Source organism: Chroicocephalus ridibundus, chromosome 2 (assembly GCF_963924245.1).
Source record: "Chroicocephalus ridibundus chromosome 2, bChrRid1.1, whole genome shotgun sequence".
Classification (NCBI taxonomy): domain Eukaryota; kingdom Metazoa; phylum Chordata; class Aves; order Charadriiformes; family Laridae; genus Chroicocephalus; species Chroicocephalus ridibundus.
The window spans coordinates 4,504,481-4,524,213 of record NC_086285.1 but is presented as its reverse complement, the minus strand read 5'-3'; the positions used below and the strand labels follow the sequence as shown (position 1 = coordinate 4,524,213).

General features: G+C 38.3%; 1 protein-coding gene across 11 annotated transcripts in view; it reads left to right on the top strand.

The window, feature by feature from the left end:
* ADCYAP1R1 (ADCYAP receptor type I) overlaps positions 1-19,733 on the top strand; it is a 147,221-nt gene that overhangs the window by 58,936 nt on the left and 68,552 nt on the right. For all 11 annotated transcript variants that reach the window (XM_063324312.1, XM_063324311.1, XM_063324310.1 and 8 more), the window contains exon 3: positions 922-1,027. In XM_063324312.1, coding sequence (XP_063180382.1) covers positions 922-1,027 — 106 coding nt within the window. The remainder of the gene's footprint in view (positions 1-921; positions 1,028-19,733) is intronic.

Below are 19,733 nucleotides of genomic sequence, written 5' to 3'. Positions count from 1 at the left end.
GTGCTTTCCACACAGCGTGATTTGAACCTTAGCACTGCCCCTATAAAATGATCTAATGAAACCTGAGATTGTTATTTCCCCTGAATTGATATCCCCTGGCCACTTTCTACAACAGGAATGAAATCTTGTATTGATTTCTGGGAAAGGGTCCCATTCTTATTTTGTTGCTACTTCAGGATTGCCTAAATTCTGCAGGCTACAATGTTCCTGTTATAGACTTATTTATCTTTTTTTTCATTATTATTTTATTTTTATTTTTCCTTGTAGTGGGCTGCCTTAGAACCTTAAAGATAGGGGGAAAAAAAGAAAAAAGAAAAAAAAAAGATTTGGATCAAGTCAGTTTAATTGGCATTGCGTTCTTCTTTGGCAAGAAAGGAGCCTTGTATTCACTGGGAATAAAGGAAGAATGACATTAAGGAATGGACAGGGTGGAAGACTAAGAGTAAGAGCTTTTAATGTAGTTTTGAGTCCTGAGTGAGGTTAATGGATTGTGCAAGACTCATAAGAAACTGGTGGAAGATCAAACTGAACCTCAATTGATTTCTGATTCCTCTTTCAATTAGTTCTTTATTTAGAGGTACCTTTGCTTCAGCCTTGTATGAGGAAGGAATACAATGAAATAAAGCAAGCACATTAGAAATTACATTTTGACAGGGAGAACAACATAGAAATCCCAAACAATTTATAAGAGTTATAATTCTATAGTTTAACCTTAAGCCTGCTGGAAGAAAAAAAAAAAAAAAGGAAAAAAAAGAGTAAAAAAAAGAGTTTGTTGCAGTTTTCTCTCATCTTCTAAGGATGTTTTTATTTCTTTTTCTTTTTGAAGTGGGACCTCAAAACTTACTGATATTTCCTGATAGAATCACTGGCTATTTTAAGTTTGTAATTGTTCCTTCTCCACACTTTTTCCCCACATTTCAGGTTACAGCAACCCATTCTAACTGTATCATTAAAAAGGAGCAAGAGACTTGTCTGGAGAAGATACGGAGGGCAGCTGCCCTAAACCCTCTCAATGACTCTTCACCAGGTAAGTTTCAGCTTGGTGTAGATCATGTCCATTGAACTGATGGTTTCTAAACCTTTCCTATTGTGTCTGCAGGGGTTTTCAGCAATGTAAATGCAAACATCTTACGGTAAGAAGTGCGGTCACTGCAGCTGAATGAGCTTAGAGAAACATTATAAGGACAGAAAAATCAATCAATGGGGATGTACCAGAACAACCGCTGCTTATTATCAGAGGTCATAAATTTGCTTCTGTAGTTTAGGTGAAGCAGTGACACATATCTACAAAATTAAGCCAAAAAAAAAAAAAAAAAAAAAAAAGGAAAAGAAAGAAGAAACAGTGTGACTGGAAAGGCCTGGATAGTGTTTATGTCTTCTGCTGGTGCAGGTGGCAATAGCTATTGACATAAGCCTAAGTGCATCACTGCTCTGCTCTAAAACAGCTCATTCCCCCTTATCAGCTCAGTAACAAATTGTGCCTCTTTCTCACATGATCTGAAGACTTTTGCAGGGATTAACATTGTGATGACCGTAATCTTGATAAAGAATACTTGTGCTATTGCTGAGATAAGAAACTGAGGTAGCAACCAAAGAAAAAATTAATAGTTTAATATCCTGTCTCATTTCCCACTGACTGCAGCAGGAGCTGCCTATGGCCAGCACCAATGACAGAAAGGCAAAGAATGACAAAGAAACTAATTGGAAATCAGGGTCTATTTTGAGCCCTTTCCAAACTGCTTCTACTGTGACGAGAATTGGTAAAACTGCAGAGAAAAGCAGGTAAAACACATTGTGTGTGTGATAAAAGATGGGAGATTTTAACTAGTTTGTTCTTTATCACTCAAATCCAGAATAACCCTGGTAGTTGGGGGACTATTTAGATCGAACTCCTCACCCCTGCCTGTTCCAAATTCAAAGAGCACGGCTTAGAGATAGAGGAGGTTCAGAGCCATTGGAAAGGCTTTTGCATCTCAATGTGATTAAAATGTATCAACCGCTCGGGCAGGAAGAGACGGAATCCTTTCAAGCACTAACTCAGCAGCAGAACCCAGCTGCTCTTTATTCTGTTCCCCCATTTTTTTTTTTTATTGAATCACTGTAAAGATTTTCCCAGGCTCACTGTGCATCTTTTAGTTGTTCACCACATCCTGTGGCAACAAGTTACACAGTTTACGTGATTTTGGGTAAAAAAGTCACATCCCTTCAAAGACATGTATTTTCCAGTGAAGAATTCTGGCATATTTCTTTTTTGAAAGCCATTTCATTTTCTGGATCCTGTTTGTTTCCCTTTCTCTCTACATTTTTTAAATTACTGTAGACATATTTTACATACATTTCATTTCATCTCTGTGACTATTGCGCTCCACTCTGTCCCCATTAAATCCTGACCTTCCAGACTCACCTTTCATTACATGATACTTATTTCAAGCTATATCCTGCCACCTTCATTCCCAACAAAGCCTTGTATTCATATTTAAAGGATGGGACATCAACAGAGCTCCACCACCTTCTTACTGTTTGCTCAGTGTCATTGAGATACTAATTATTCTGTTTTGAAAGACACCTTATCGCTGCATGCTAACAAGAGGTCTACAAACATGGGGTACGACACACATGGTGAATTCACACTCTGTAGTAATTGGGAAGATACCACAAGTATCTGTTTTCTCCAAAAGCACTTTTGCCCCTGGCCTATTACTGGAATGGAACACGACTCACCATAGCTGAACCTGGCTTTCAGGTTAACTTATCAAGCGCTGGAGAAGTTTCATTATTAAACTGCCTGAAGAAGTAGTAACTGCCCATAAATTAAGCAGTCAGATTTGCAGGGTGTTGATTCCTCCCAATTTTCACCTGCTACAGATAACCTATTTTTCACCTTGGAGAAGTGAAAATTGTCCAACATTTGGTTTTTGTTATTATTCTGTGGCAGTAAGACTTACTAATGATGGCAGGTAGTGGAGAAATAAGTTATTAACTTGTTTCCTTTCAAAGAAAGAGAAACATAGGAAATAACTCCCTTGCTTGTCAGAAACAGCTGAAAGAAGGAAAAAAATCCCTCCTGACTGATGAGTAAACATCTGTTTATTCAACAGCAAGGAGATGCATAAAACTACCTCTTCCCCCTTTTGACTACTTCTGTATGCAAATTTCCATAGAATAATTCAATATCTAAATTTTCTGAGGATTTATTTCTCCTCAGAGGGACTGCAGGGTATAAAATGGGATTGTGAAGTTTTAGAATTTGTAGAGGCTCAGGCACATGTTCAAGTTCCTGTAGGTTAAAAAAAAAATCTTCCAAATCAGCTGAACTACAGTAACCTCTATAAGCAAGGTAGCTCCACATTTTCTTGCAGGTGACACAAAGTCAAATGATCTCATATAAAAGTTGAATCTGGGATGAGAACAGACTTTGTGATCTGTATTTCTACAGTATCTAGAACAACAATGTTACAGAATATGAATCCTACTCCAGGGTGCCAACATGGTGCAAATAATAATAATGGTAATAGATTCTTTGCTCCTGTTTAGAGACCTTGTCTTCTGCATTGATATTTCTGCTGCCTAGAAGTACTGTATGCAAAACCATGCACTTTGAAGTAAAAAGAGAAAGAAAATCTTATGGGTCCCTACTTTTTGCAGTAATTCAACTCTTCTGCCTTTGCTTTGCCCCCTTGCTGTGTTCAGCATCTGTGAAACAGACATAAGCTAAATGGTTCCCCAGAGCTCCGCTGGGTGAGGTCCAACACGAGCACAATGTTGATGCCGCAACTGCAACCACAGGGCTTGAAAAGCAAGGCTGGCACTATATTATGGAAAGCCTCCAGGCCTGACTTAGTGCTCTGATGTTTTCCCCTTTCCCTCCCCCTCTACCTCTCATGCCCAGATGTTATGTTCATTACTGTTTTATTCCTCACAGCACTCTTTTCCCTCTTTCTGCTGCTGTGTAATGCCTATAGTGCTTCAGAGACAATGGTTGCCTTGAGATTTTCTGTTTGTTCTTTTCCATGGGTTTTTGTTATGGCATCCTCCTCTAAAATACTTTAAATTCTTCATGAGCCTTTATATAAGAGGAAACAAGGAACATGTGCTGACCCTGTGTGCCCATCCCCATTCAACGATCACCTACAGCCTGAATGAAAAAGAGAATTTGAAGAAAATTAAACCTCAGCAGGACCTAGAATCTGACTGCTTTGCTCTGGAGATGGAATTAAAGTGATAAAGTGAAATAATGAAAGCCAAAAGCAAAAAAGAAAAGCAGAAGGGGAATGATAACTTCATACTCAACTTCTCTGGGCAGTGGAGCAAGGATATTTCTGACATCAGTGTTTCAAATGTCCCTTGTTTGAGATTTTGTCTCTGTTCTAGTGTAGAGCTGCCTCAGTTCCTGTTGTACCCTCTTCTAGCAGTCAGCAGTCCTCAAGGGACTTTCTGCTGATAAGAATTGATAAAGCTCACTTCTGTATGCACCCTTTTTAATTTTTATTTTTTTTCCCATTCAGACTCTGTTGATCTGTTCCCAACCCCGAGGCTAGGAAAGAACAGCACAGGAGTTACTCAGATGCTGAATGACAGTTTCCTGGGTCATGTACACTTAGAATGGGATTCATCTAATTAAATGTTGATGCCTGCAAGTGCATCTATGCTACAAATGAGCGAGTCACCTTGCTTATTTTGTAGCTCTGAATTTCTAATAAGTAGAGTCTGAGACATTTAATCCTCAAAGTAGATAGATGATCCTTTCTTTACAGAAATATATGGAAGTAAAACTGACCATCTCAGCTATATATATTTACACCGTAGATGTCTACATTTTATCAGACAAATCCTACCTGCACCTGGCTCTGTTATACTGACTAGGTCATGCTAGATGTCTGGATTACCCAAAAAAATCTGGACCATCATTTTTACTATGGGATGTTTTGATATGTAGGTATCTTCTTCCTACCATCTATGTACTTAACGGGAGTAGACCTACTTGTGTGAGCAAGTTTCGCAATCAATGCTTCCTTGAGTGGTGACCTCAAAATACAGTCAGGTGTTCAGCAGCCTGCACATTCACACTTGCCACATATAGGTGCTGACAAAGAGAATATCCCAGCTGTCTTCTGCTTCCAGATAGGCTTGTATGTCACCTAGTTGTAACTCTAAGGGCCTTACACACTTGTCTGGCTTGATCTGGGGTCTACCGACCTTTTGCATCTGATACTGTCCATGGAGGCATTAAACCACAGCCAGAAAATACGCAACTCAGAGCAATCCCATGATGGAAAGACCCCTGCTAATGAAATGCAGAACATTTCTCTCTCTGTAGACTGCATGATAGACTTTTACCAGCCTGTTACCTGGCTTGCTTTCTACTGTTGGAATTTGATTTTCCAGATTTGTCCCTGAATGTGTCTCTCTCTCAAATTGTGGGTGAGTTCAGAATTGGGCCTCTGATTTAATGTTTATAGTGCCTAAAATGCACTGGTCTGGAACAAGTTGGGGTATGATAATAGTGAACACAGCACAAGAATTTGAACAGAAACAGAAGTGATGAGGACTCATTGGTGATTATGTGATTCATGACTCACTGTCAAATTAATCTTCAATTTGTAGTCCTAGTTAGCTAGTCCCATTCCTCCTGTTCTTCCTCTGAAAAACATGGAAGGGCAGTAGCATTCCCAGGCAAGTCAAGCAATTCAAATGAAATAAGTGTTTGCAGGAATGCGATGCCTACAATGCTTTTAGTTAAGAGGTAGAAGTTAGAGACAATGTGATACCAGGGTTAGGATCCATGCTCATTTCAGACATGTATACTGTAGAGGGCTCTATCTGAACAAGACACCTGTGCAACCCTCGGTACCCAAGTGATGATCAAGCTTTACTTGTTCTCAGGCAAATGCGAGAAAAAGAGGTTCACTAATCTCTGTTTTCCAAGCATTAACTCATTCTGTAGCTCTTTGCTGAGTGTCTCTGAGTTTGTCAACATGTTTTTTAGAAGTCTGTTCATCAGATACAATGGATGGATTCATGTCACCTAAATATGGTTGTAGAGAAAAGAGAGACCTCTATTAATGCTAGTTATTTGACTGTGTTTATAATGAATAGATCAAAATTAGTACTTAGAAGTCACTTACAAGTACTTATAGGACTTAAACTTGCCTTATTTTAGATATCCATCTTATGTTGAGAAGATTGTGTGACAAGTGCCAATTTCTCTCTATTGCCTATAAAACCATCATTATGGAGGCCTGAAGTTAGGTGGTATGAGTTCTGTCGATAATAACGTAGCAGTACCAGAATGAACAAAACCTTCACAATCCAGGCATAAACCAAGCTGCAGATTCTGCAAATAATCTTGTTCTCAAATGGAGCAGCAGCAGCTGAAAGAGATGTTGGAAGCCTACTGTGAATTCAGTCACATTAGTGAACCTGAAAGAATGGAAGTGCATTGTCATTGAAAAGGTTCAGGATCAGCTCGACAGGGGAAAGAAAGAGAGCTGTGTCACGGACAAACTGCTTTGGAATGACCTACAAAAAACATTTTTGCCAATGATGGCTGTATATGGGATGCATCTCCAATGAGTGAACTGCTGGTATGTTCCTATTTCTAGGAAAAGCCTCTAAATATTTCTTCCTCGTCCCTCAGTAATATACAGCCAAGCTATACTCATATATATATGTTCTGCCTGGGAAGACAAATAGTATAATAACAATTATTTTACTGGTGAAGCATTCCTGGTAACAGGAATTAAAAACGCATCCACATTGTACCCTAGATGTAATATGAAGATGCACATATTAATACTAGTTGAGCAGGGATATTTATTTCATATTGTAACTCTCAGATGAGACATTGGTCCTGGGAGTAGAAATAGTTTGCTGCAGGGCAGTGCTGTGCTTGTGCAATTGTATGACATTTGCTTCCAGACCTAGCTGGGTTGCCAATAGACTGGGGATCTCTGTACCATTCTTCATTAGGAATCACAAGGTCTTTGGTAATACTATATGTCTCAATGTCAAGAAATTTTTTCCTTAATATACTATCCCTTTCTTTCCAGTGCCATGTGCCACCCACAGTATAGTGTTAAGCCATGGCAAATTGGTGGAGCGTGTAGGGCCATAGGTGCATCATGCAGTACCAGAGCAGTATTCTACCGTGGATTTTCTACAACATATATGATAGACATGAATGCTTTAGTCTCTGTCCTAAGAATATTTACCCCAAATCCTACCAGTTCTTATTTACTGTTTTGCCTCCAGGGATGTGATTTTCTCTCTTGATTTTACTAACACCTCAATTGTCTAGTCTAAACTAGCTCTAAGTAGCCACTGAAAAGCTGTGGGTCCTTCCTTACAGCTATTCCTTTCAAACTGTTGTAGGTTCTTGACATTTGTGGGATAAATTGTTCTCTAGAATGGCCTTTTTCTCTCTACTGACTCAAGAGGGAAGCTGGAGAGCAAGTTAAGCTAGATGGGCTCTCTAAGATAGTTAAAACTTAGGTAAGGTGATCATCAGCCTAGGAATGATCAGTTAAGATGACTCAGAGAAAAGATGCAAAAATTGCTGTAATGGAACAGAAATTTCTATTATCTCCTTGGGCTGCATGAACGCGTTCTGCCAACACATTCAGGAGTGCTTTGGTGGTTTAAATGAGGACTGCCTCCTTTGCAAGTCCTGCTAATAAATCTAAGTTTAGTCATCGTCTCAGCATTTGCTGGACTTCCATTCAGATGGGAAATGAAGGGAAGGAAAAGTACTGGAATTTAACACCTACAGCTCTGAAAACACCATTAACTTCAAAGCATGTGTATGAGCTATTATTCCCATCCTATAGTATATTCATTGTAATAATTCCTACCTGGTTCTCTCAAAGCTATTACTTCTGTAACCTCCAGAACTGCCAGGAGGTCCTTTTTTAATAACTAAGGAACATAAGTTAAAAAAAAAAAAAAAAAAAAGTGTAATGTAGTTTTCCCAGGCAACTGGGTAAAATACGGACTCAGATAAGATTAGTTTCTGGGAGCAGGACTGAAAAAAAGTATTTTTCTGCAAGAAGTCTAGTCATTGAAAAATGCAGGTTAAGGTTACATTTTTAAATAATGTAGGCTGAAATATAATAACATTAACAAACTTTGAAAACAAAAATTTATTCATATTCCACAACAGAACGTTGTTTCAGAAGTATTGTTAATTAAATTTAATAACGGTTAAAAATTAAAAAAAAATAATGTTAAAATTAAAAATAAAAAGCTAAAAATAAAATTTCCTATTTTATTGGTGAGGCTAGATGAGTCTCTGAGCAACCTGATCTAGTTAAATATGTCCCGGCTTACTGCAGGGGGGTTAGACTAGATGCCCTTTAAAGATCCCTTCCAACCCAACACATTCTATGATTCTATGGTATGGTTCTATGATTCTATCTTCCTGGCTAACTCTCTGTATTTTATGTCAGTCAAAAAGGAAAGAAAAAACGTTATTTAATTGAACAGAATGGGATCTTTTTTTTTTCTTTTTTTTTTTTTTTTTTTGTTTAACCATTGAAACAAAATATCAATTATTTACACAGTTCCCCTTGTGAGTTCCTTGTTTCTATGGTGACAGCTAGTTCATTAAACCACACTACCTCTCTTTTTTTGTCCGGAGTTAAATAGTATCAAGACGCTCAATCTTACCTTCTGCTGTGCAGCCTACACTATGTGCGATGAGAAGCTGATCTAGCGTTAAATAGGGACAGTTTCTTTATAGTATATGCAGAACCTATTGGTAAGTGAGGGTTTGCATATACTTATTTGTGGTTATAATTTTGACCTTTTTTTTTAACTTTTTTTTTTTTTTAATGACCATTTTCAAATGCAAAGTGTAGTAGATGCATTCACAATGGATTTAATCTGGGGGGCGGGGGAATTGTTTTCATTCATATTGTCCCAAGCTGCAATTGTGACCATTACATGCAATTCTAAGCATGTTCACTGAAAAAATGAACAATGAATAGCAGTAAAACTTACACAATGAAATGAGTGATGGTCTTTCCTGTGCCACTGTGATCTGTCAGTATCTTCAGCTTCACGGACAACTGGATGCTGTGGTGATTTACAATTATTTAGCTTTCTAATGTCTGTAGCACTGCAGCAGGAAAAAAAATTGAAAAAGACTATTAACATCTCTTCTGAATTACAACTGAGTGACTGTCTATAATGTTAGTATAATTTTCCTCAGATTTTTGCAGTTCCTTTTAAACTGTGTTCTGGTGCTGTATCCCATCAGGTAGCTGCTGCAGTCTTCACAATCTTCTGCAGAAGTGGATACATTTCAGTGCTGAATTAAACTGTTTCCTTGAATGCAAACTGTGTTTTCATGAACGTCCTAAAAACATATTTCTGTAAAAATGAGTGAGTCGGGTGTCAGACAACTGGCTATTCTTTTAAAAGATAATTCTGTGCAAATGTTCTTTTGTTCCTATTTCCAAGGCATATTCTGTGGCTGTCTGCTTTATTTTCTGATAAAGGTGTCTTTATTGCATCTTTAGATTGTTAGTCTTGCTGAGAAAAACACAGCAGTAAGAAAGTGAATTCGATTCTTGCTGGAATCAGTTGGCTGGTTTCTAGGATCTTTAATTCTAGTGGTGGAACATGGATTAAGAGAACTGACTGGCTTTTTGAATTTCTCTGCACTGGCAGTGATGAAATTTGAGGGAAATCCTAAATGAGGTTTGAATGCAAATTGCATTCTAGTGTCCATTAAGTTTCTGAAGCAAGAGAATTAGGGAATTACTTTGAACATTTTTGGAATCAGATTCAGGTGCACATGAACAGCAAGTGTCTCTAGATTCCTCTTGGGGTATCAAGACATCCTGACGTGGGGCCTACAGAAGGCTTGTGTCTATCTGGACTAGCAACTTGATCCCGTGAAACATCTCAGATTGCACTAAAAACTTTGTGAAAATAAATTAAATATTTACAGTGGAAACACCTGATGTAGGTACCTAAAAACACCAAAACAAATATTCAGTCTAAGTTCATCACCTAGGCCCAGTCAATAATCAATGATGAAAAACAGAAGACTTCTGAGTGCAGATCATTACCCACAGACATCTTTTGTTACTGGAATAACCTTCATTGACTTTGTGGATTATAGTGGAAGCTGAGACACCGGGGAAAGAGTTTTATCATATAGAGAGAGATATCCGGTGCCATTTGAGATGCCTTGAGTACCTGAGACAGCTACACAGGGCTGGAGGATGTGGCATAGACTTATAGGAGTTAACAATATTGGAGTAGAAGCAGGAGGTCAGGTGACCCTAGTGATATGCACTGAGGCAGCTGAAGCCCACCTCAGTTTCCATACAGACATATATATTTAGGTTTCTTAGTCTGAACCTAAAGGACTTACTCGATCGGGGTGGTGAAACACTGGCACAGGTTGCCCAGACAAGTGGTTGATGCCCCATACCTGGAAACATTCATGGTCAGGTTGGACTGGGCTCTGAGCAACCTGATCTAGTTGAAGGTGTCTCTGCTCATTGCAGGGGGGTTAAACCAGATGGTCTTTAAAGGTCCCTTCCAACCCAACCCATTCTATGATTCTATGAATCGTGATGGAAAGAGATAGGCAGAGAACCAGTCATGTTTCCTATTAGAGACCTCTAAAATATAACAGAAGGTTTGTTTGATGAAGAAAGTTAATCAACCTGTGGAAAAATGCCTATCTTTTTGCAGTGGTTGTAGAGACAGAGAAAAGAAAAATACTAACGTTAAGTATGCTGAGCGCTGACTAACGGAGACATGTTTGGTTGTTTTTAACAGAGGAACTACAGGATTACTGTACACACACATCCACAGAGTTTGGTTGCATCAGTTGAATTACTCAAAGGAAAGGAAAGGACAAGACAGTAATAATTTATGATCTCTGTTTCAGCTTATAAAAGCCTAGAAGGATGTAAAAGATACTGGTATATATGCAAATAGTTAATAAAGACAAAATATAAATGTTGACCCTTTGTGTAATTCCTCAGGTTTGGGCTTCAGTTGCTAATGAATTCATAAAGTATGGCCAATGACTGTAATAGGATCTACCAATACAGACTGAAAGTACGATTCTTGGCTGTGTTAAGGATATGTTTTATCACCCTGGTAGAATGGATTTGTAATATGCCTGCCGATTCCCATTCTACCGTACAATAGCTCCCCATATGTAATGATGTTTCTTCTTGCTGGTAATGATAATCAGGATCCTTGTTCCTTCTTCTGGCTCTGTGTTGGGAAAAAGCACAAAAGGGAATAGAGACAATAGAACACACACAATGTGTGACATTGTTTTTTCATCAAATGACAGGGCTGTGAACTTGCGTAACGCACAAAGTTTTTCCAACAGAAATGTGAGGTGGGAACAGTGTCCCAGCCTGGGATCAGCTGCAGAGAAGCATGACCAGACTCCCCCTTTTACTTACTTATTGAGATTGTGGTCACCCAGTCTGTCATTTACATGAGATAACAACAACAGTTATAAAGTATCATGCAGTGTCCTTCAATTTCTGCCTTGTTTCTACTCAATCCTTCATTCAGTCTCTCATTAAAGGTAGATTTAACAGGCTTGGAAGTGGCACAGGCCAGGAAGTCAACTGGTTGGACCTTATCTTCTGAGATATAATAGGACTTTTTGTGAGCTTGCTTTGAAGGTGGCATTGTTTGAACTTCCTTGGTTGTTCTTCTGTACCTTGATATGAAGATGAGAGCAATATCAGGTTGGGGGGGGGGGGGGGGGAAGGAGGGGAGGGGAAGGGAGGGGATGGGATGTGTGTTGCATAGAGACAGCACAGAGTTTTTCTCATGGAACCTGAGATTTCTATGCCACAGATATTTTTATCTCAGCTATTGTCCTGAAGCTGCCTTCACAGTCGATGGACAAAAGTTGGCTTTTTGAGGGAATGACTCATCAGACCTTTTGTAAATGTCTGCTTTTAAATGGAGATGTTGTTCTCTAGAATTAGCTATTTCTATATATTGCTACAAACATTTTGAAGACTATTCAAATGTAGATGTTGGCAGATGGTCAGTTGAATCCCACTCTGGCAAGTACATTTGTCAGTTACTGCTTGCTTTGTTAATGGGAATGATTGCCTGTACTTAGACCACTAGTGTCAGAACAGTAAATGCGATGGGAACAAGAAAAGGGTTAGAATCATCTCCAATGGCTTTCTGTTAATAACTTCAATTGGAAGATTTTCTGTAAACTCATAAGGATCACTTCCTTTTCACTAGAGTATTAGCTTCTGGAGGAATATTCTGACATACCACATTTTATATATGTAGAGTCACTCCTTTTGGTATCTCTGTGCATTGTAGGATCATTTGGAAAGCTCTAGTCATGGATCAAGTGTTGTTAGACCAAAGACTCAAGAGTCTTAAGAGTCTTCTTATTCTGTTCTTTAGTGTGAAATGTCTTTTTCTTATGAGACTTCACCAAGACTTGACACCCTCTCATAGGTGGCCAATGACTAAAATTGCCCAACTGCACAATTTCATTGCTTGTTTCAGCTTATTCTGAGCTACATCCACTACTTACGCCAGGAACTTCATTACAGGAAACTGCCTACTCAATAATATATGCAATTGAATAAGTGTAATAATTTGGACTCCTGACAGATTGTGCATATTGATTTTTCCTCAGCAAAATAAAACTGAAGAACAGTAAGTTAAATCATCCTCAGACAGACGAGCAAGTTACAATACTATAACAAGTTATTAACTGCTAGATCTGCTAAGTGGTAGAAAAATATCTGTATGTACTCCTCTCACCATGGCAAAAATGAGATAATTCAGTTTTACTTACCTTCAAAGACAAAAGTGCGAAGTAACTTACATACATAATAACACCTCAAATATTGACTCCCTGAGACCTTACTAAGCCCTATTTTTTTCTTCATATTTCTACATCATTAGATACTTAAGCTATGCCTTTTCTTTTATTGGAAATTACAACAGATCAGATCTTTACCTCCTCTGCAGGATGCTGAAGAGATTTAGAAAGTGGAGACAACACTGCAGTATCTGCTGAACTTCATGGCTTCTTCCATCGTTGGAAAAGAAGGCAGCAGCAACTGTGTGTCCAATAGTCACTGTATTTTTTTTAGTTTCTGGGCAAGGGAGGGTGAGAGTGGGGAAAGGGAGACCATAGAATCATAGAATCATAGAATGTGTTGGGTTGGAAGGGACCTTTAAAGGCCATCTAGTCCAACCCCCCTGCAGTAAGCAGGGACATCTTTAACTAGATCAGATTGCTCAGAGCCTCATCAAGCCTGGCCTTGAATGTCTCCAGGGATGGGGCCTCCACCATCTCTCTGGGCAACCTGTTGTAGCGTTTCACCACCCTCGTTGTAAAGAACTTCTTCCTAATGTCTAATCTAAGCCTACCCTGCTCCAGTTTAAAACCATTACCCCTCATCCTATCACTACATGCCTTTGCAAACAGCCCCTCCCCAGCTTTCTTGTAGCCCCCCTTCAGGTATTGGAAGGCCGAAGATCCTTAGCTTTCCCTGTGAGCTGCTAGCCAGCACTGCTGACTCAGAATGTGCATGGTAATTTGCTCCTGTCAAAAGGGACGGAAAGAAGTATTTCCTTCCTTAAATTCTGCCAATGAAACAGAAGGAACAATAAAGGAAAAAGGGAAAGATCTCTCAATTTCATGCAGTTTTATGGCTTTTTGTAAAAGAAATCATAGAATGGTTTGGGTTGGAAGTGACCTTAAAGTTCATCTTGTTCCAAACCCCCTGTCATGGGCAGGAACACCTCCCACGAGACCAGGTTGCTCAAAGCCCTATTCAACCTGGCCTTGATCACCTCTAGGGATGGGGCATCCACAATTTCCCTGAGCAACCTGTTCCCATAAAGAATTTCTTCCTAATACATAATCTAAATCTCCCTTCTTTCAGTTTAAAACCATTACCCATTGTCCTACCACTAAAATCCCTGATAAAGAGTCCCTTCCCATCTTCCTGTAGGCCCCTTTATGTACTGGAAGGGGCTACAAGGTCTCCCCAGAGCCTTGTCTTCTCCATCTTGAACAACCCCAACTCCCTCAGACTGTCTTCATAGGAGAGGTGCTCCAGCCTTCTCACGTGTTTTGTTTTGGGGGGTCATAAAGCTTAGAGCTTTAAAGCTTCATTCTAGAGAAAAGAATTTTACGTGCCATACTAAAAAAAAAAAAAAAAAAGAACTTGGCCTGTGCTGTTATGCTTCTCAGCTTGAGATTTCATTTTCTAATATGAGTACCACCACAGAAATAAGTAATTCTGTGGTGGAGCAATACTTAAGCAATAGCACGCTGAAGTCTAAATGTGAAATTAATCTCACATTTGCTGGCTGAAAATAGAATGTTCTCTTAAAGTGGACATGCAAGATCCTCCATTACCAAAACGGAAAAAAAACATATATTTAAAAAAAAAAAAAAAAAAGAGAGAGAAAAATCTTTTTATTTGACCAGCCTATATTTGATATATATTTTAAGATAATTTGTTAATTTCAGATATTTCAGAGGTAGGATTGTATGTCTTCTGTCCTATTGATATGTGATCTGCTCTTTTCTCTTTCTGTATCTACAAGAACATTGAATGTTAGAGTCCAATTCTAAGCCAGCTTTTGATTTTGTTTCCTTTTTTTTTTTTTCAGATATATGCATTATTCCTTCAAGGTAGTTGAAAAGGAATACAATTTAGAAATCTTACCATCCAGACTTCAGTTTGATCTCAGTTAAAATAAATATTCTCTCTTCCTCTTTTAATTTCTCAATTTTGCTTCTGGATGCCATGAAGACTCATGATTTTGACAGTTCGATGAATACATAGTGTTTTATAAATGATTTACAGATGAATCAAAGTAATTACTTGCCTCTTGCACTATACTGTAAACATGTAGTTAAGAGTCAATTTTGCTTTTAACATGGGTAGTTTTGAGCCTCAAGCCATATGGAAATATCCAAATAGACTCACCTCCCAGCTAATAATATACTTATAGCTGCCACCAGAGTGTTTTCTGAAAAGATCCCTTACAAACCATACTTTTAGGATTTTGATAATTCTTAAACTAAATACACCTTTTGCCAAAAGAATTGCAGCAAATGCCCAGCCGGCGGCGGGAGCGTTCTGCTGTCAGCACCACGAACAGCTCTCGCGCTTCTCCTGCTGGAATTGTGCGGCTGCCAACCCGCAGCCCCAGCGCCCACCGAATTCAACGGGTATTTTCAACACGTGCTTCAGAAAAGAGAATTTCATTTAGGGAAAAATGGCTTTCTTGGGGAATTATTACATCACTAGATGTTAGACATCTATTATCATCATCATCATCATCATCATTATTATTGGCTGGTCTCCCAAGGCTCCTTCTACAATTGATAGATACTGAGATTTGCATTCAATTTGGATATTAAAGCACCTAAATTAAGGTGTCTTAATATGCAAGCTGAGTCCCACTCACGGTGTATGCATAATCTCAAAGAGTTTATCTGACTACTTCACTTCCCAGTCCAGGATTTCCTCTTTCTCCATATTTCACATATACTGCTTTATTGTCAGGGTTTTTTTCCCTTTTATTTTCCTTTTTTTTTTTTTTTCCCCCTTAAACCAAGTGCAAACCCTACCCAACTAACTTTGTCATGTAAGGCACATGTCTGAAGTTAGGTGGTGCAGTTTTCACCCTTCAAGAGCAGATAGCTGAGTCTTGTGGACAAGCACCTGGAGATGCTCTTCTTATTGATAATTTTCCTTGCCTTTCTGATTACCCTAAAAGCCATTTCAGACTGCCTGAATGCCTGCCTTTCCTCAGCATCTTGCACTTCTGATAATCAAGCTATACATTTCATGCTCACACAGTCGATGGAATCGATTGGTTTGTTTCCTTTACAGAAAAACAAATCAAAGGAAGCACAGTGAAACAACACAACTAGAAATCACAACCAAAACAAAAGGCAAGGTTAGAATAATCCATAATTGAGTGACTAACCAGGACCTGTGTGAAAAAAAAAACCAAACTGGAAATAGAAGTCAATGCACTATGAAATGCCTGAGAAGAGAAAAACAATTATTAAAGTGTGTAACAAGAGTATGCCCAAACTGTGTAATAAGAGTAGAGCCAAACTGAAATAATAACCACGAACAATTAATTAAAATGTGCTGAAGGACTGTTGTATACATTTTGAGAACATGCCTCATCTTCGTTCCCAAGACATGAAGGTACTGGAATCTACTCCAGGTTTTTGGTCATAGAGCCAAATGACTAATACAATTTTACCCCTTCTCTGCTAACCTGCAAACTACTTAAAACAGAACCCATTGTTACCATAATTGAATAAGCTAGAAGAAAATTAAATACAGTACTCCAAATCAGTAGAACTATTTCATAATCGTCTTCATACAGGATATACCAGAATCTTGGATTTGTTTCCTATTATTCTTCTGGGTTAAGAACTGATAAAAAAAAGTTCAAAAGATATGATTACAACAGCTGATCATTCCTGATCACTTGAATAAGATTTCTCGTTTGGGTCACAAATGGAGCAATTTTTGTGTGCTTTCTAATTTTTCTTCTACATGTACCCTAAACAGTCTATTGACAGAGTAATCTACCTGAGGATATATGTAAATATACACCTATACTCTATACCGGTAAAAATACATACCTATACCTATAAATAACTTCTACATCTAAATGGGTTTTGCAGTAGGGTTTGGTTTTATATCTGCTAAGTACAATATCTTTTCACTCTCAGAATATCATGAAGAAATTTATTACCATATTTATATATGACACTGACACTTTCACAGTCCCTGCAAATCAAAAAATATCAAATGAATGAAACATAAAGAAGTTTCTGGACCTTTAGTCTATAAATTAAGCATGCATAATTGTGCCCTGTAATGAACTTTTCTCATCCATTGTCCAGCTAATAAGAATGTCACAGACAATGAGAACTCCCAAGCTTCCTTTTAGATATTTCAGTTATGGTTTATTTTGTCTGAGTGCGGGGAATAATCTCGATGACCTCCACAGGTCCCTTTAGGCTTATTTTCTGTGTTTCCATAATTATTCCACATTCCAATAAATACGAACAGTAAAAAAATATTGATTATATGTATGGAAACATTCATACTTATTTATTACTTTAGATGGCAGTGTAATTACCTGCCCACACATATTTGTGAGCAACACCACAGAACATTTTCTCTTCCTACTAGGTCTTTAACCTTTTCTAGTGAGAAAGGAGGGAGAAGGAATCATATACTTAATTAATTTTCATATTTCTTTTTTTAACCCATCTCTAAATTCTCTAAACCAATTAGTCTCTGACCTATAGCAGCTTTATACATGGAGAAACTCATTGATTTAGTTGGAATTAACTCCCCATTTACAGGAATAAACAAAAGGAAAATGAGGATCGGCAGACACTTTTTTCCCAAATACGGTTAAAACCCACATTCTTCCCAAAATACCACTTTCTGCAATCACTACTGTAATGGATTTTATGGAGCTGGTGACTAAACCAACAGTGTTGGAGGTTTAATACATATCTCTATATGTTACTGATGTTACTGGTCCTCTAGTCCTCTACCATAAATTATCAAGTAGAGATGGCAGCCTCAACACTCTCTAATGACTACTTCCCATTTCTTCCTGTACACTTCCAGCCTTTAGACAAAGAAAGACAGATCCACCAGACTTGTTCTGATCTAAAGGCAAACAAAGGGTAATTACCTCATCTCTAGCAGTTCAGTTTTTGCATTACCACTACTGTAATTTTTGGCCTTCCTGTGTCCACTTCCTATGGTTTTCTGGGCATTTTCACCTAACATGTTTGAAGTATCTAAATGTTGGAAATACTTCTGACGTCTTCCTATGTCTAATTATGATGTTTATGGGATTGGGGTCTTTGTACTGTACTATAGGGTGTTGGGAGATTTTGTATTTTTTATTTTACACAATATAGAGTTGTGGGCATTGTGTACACATTTACTTTTTCTGGATTAAATTTATATGGCTTCTGCTTGCTGATGATAGTGCTAGTCCAGGTGTGATAGCACTGGTGGTTCCTTCCCAGTTTACATTCCATCTCATTTCTTCCCTTTCTCTCTGCGCAAAAAAATCTTTCCACGGGGGGAAAAAAAAGAAAAAGAAAAAAAAAAAAAAAGAGGTAAGCATCCACTGTTCATTACCAAGGGAATGATCCTGGTAGTCTCCATGTTTAACCAACATCTCCTTTGTGCTTCTTCAGCATGCTCTCAACCTCTCTTTTCATTTAATGATACCCTCACATTGCTTTCTCACTGACTTCAGACTGTATCCTGCCCAGATCAAGGCGTATACTTTATATGCAGGAAGGCATCTAGTAGCTGGGAATTTACTGTAAAGTAATAGAATTTCCTTTAGTTTCTTTCATACTGACCAAAATTTCCCAGGTGTATGCAAATCCTTGTGAGGCTGTATTGCATTTAATTTTGGTGTTATTTACAATACTCTGAATACATTGCGGGCAGTCAGAGAAGTTCAATATGAAGCAGGAGACAGGCTTTGTTAAACTCTGACATTGTTATTGAATCGCACCTTCGCTTCAAGATTTCTTTTTCAGTTACTCCAAAAGCTTCAAGAAAATACAGTCTCTGTCTTCCTGTTCAGGAGTATGAAATGCAATGTGTTAACATGCCTTTTAACAGAGGATGAACTGGCTTTTTATAATGTATTTATTTCCTTTGTTTCCTCCACTAGATCATAAGGTCCCATGGGCTCTAATAAAGAATTGCTTGACTCACCAGTTAAACAATATCCAAGAGAGATTATGGAATTTGCACACTGGAAGAAATTAAGTTATTTAATTCAGTCATTTCTCATTCTCAGATTTGAAGGAATAAACAAGGAATAAAAGCCTCTCAAGAGTATCCACATTGGCGTCACTGTGGTTACATCAGGAAAGAATTTGGCCCAAGATTTGTTATAAGTTGTCTTCTACTACAGACATGCCTTTTTCACTGAGATAACTCTATTTATAAACAGAAAAGCAAGGAAGTGGGGAGCACAGGAGTCTGAATATGAAGGGTCAGCTTGCTTCTGAACTTGATTACAGCTCTGGCTATGGAGAGTGTTTAGCTTTCAGTGTCAGCATTTATTTTATTTTTTTCATAGAATCACCAAGTTGCCTGGGTTGGAAGGGACCTTTCAGATCATTGAGTCCAACCATCAACCTAACACTGACAAAAACCATCATTAAAGCATATCAGCTAAGCACTACATCTACACATCTTTTAAATACCTCCAGGGATGATGATTCTACCACTTTCCTGGGCAGCCTGTTCCAATGCTCAATAACCCTTTCAGTGTAAAAATTTTTCTTAATATCAAATCTAAACCTCCCCTGGTGCAACTTGAGGCCACTTCCTCTTGTCCCATCACCTGTTACTTGGGAGAAAAGACTGATTCCCACCTCTCTACAAGCTCCTTTCAGGTAACTGTAGAGAGCAATAAGGTCTCCCCTCAGCCTCCTTTTCTCCCACATAAATAACCCCAGTTCCCTCAGCTCGTCCTTGTAAGACTTGTTCACCAGACCCCTCACTAGCTTTGTTGCCTTTTGTTTTGCTTCGTTTTCCAGCAGTAAAAAGAGCAGAAAACCTTCTTACCCCTGGAGTTACCATGAAACCTAAATAATGAAAATTTGTAAATTCCTTTTGGGAACTTAATATATGTGTAACAGAAGTTAACATAAG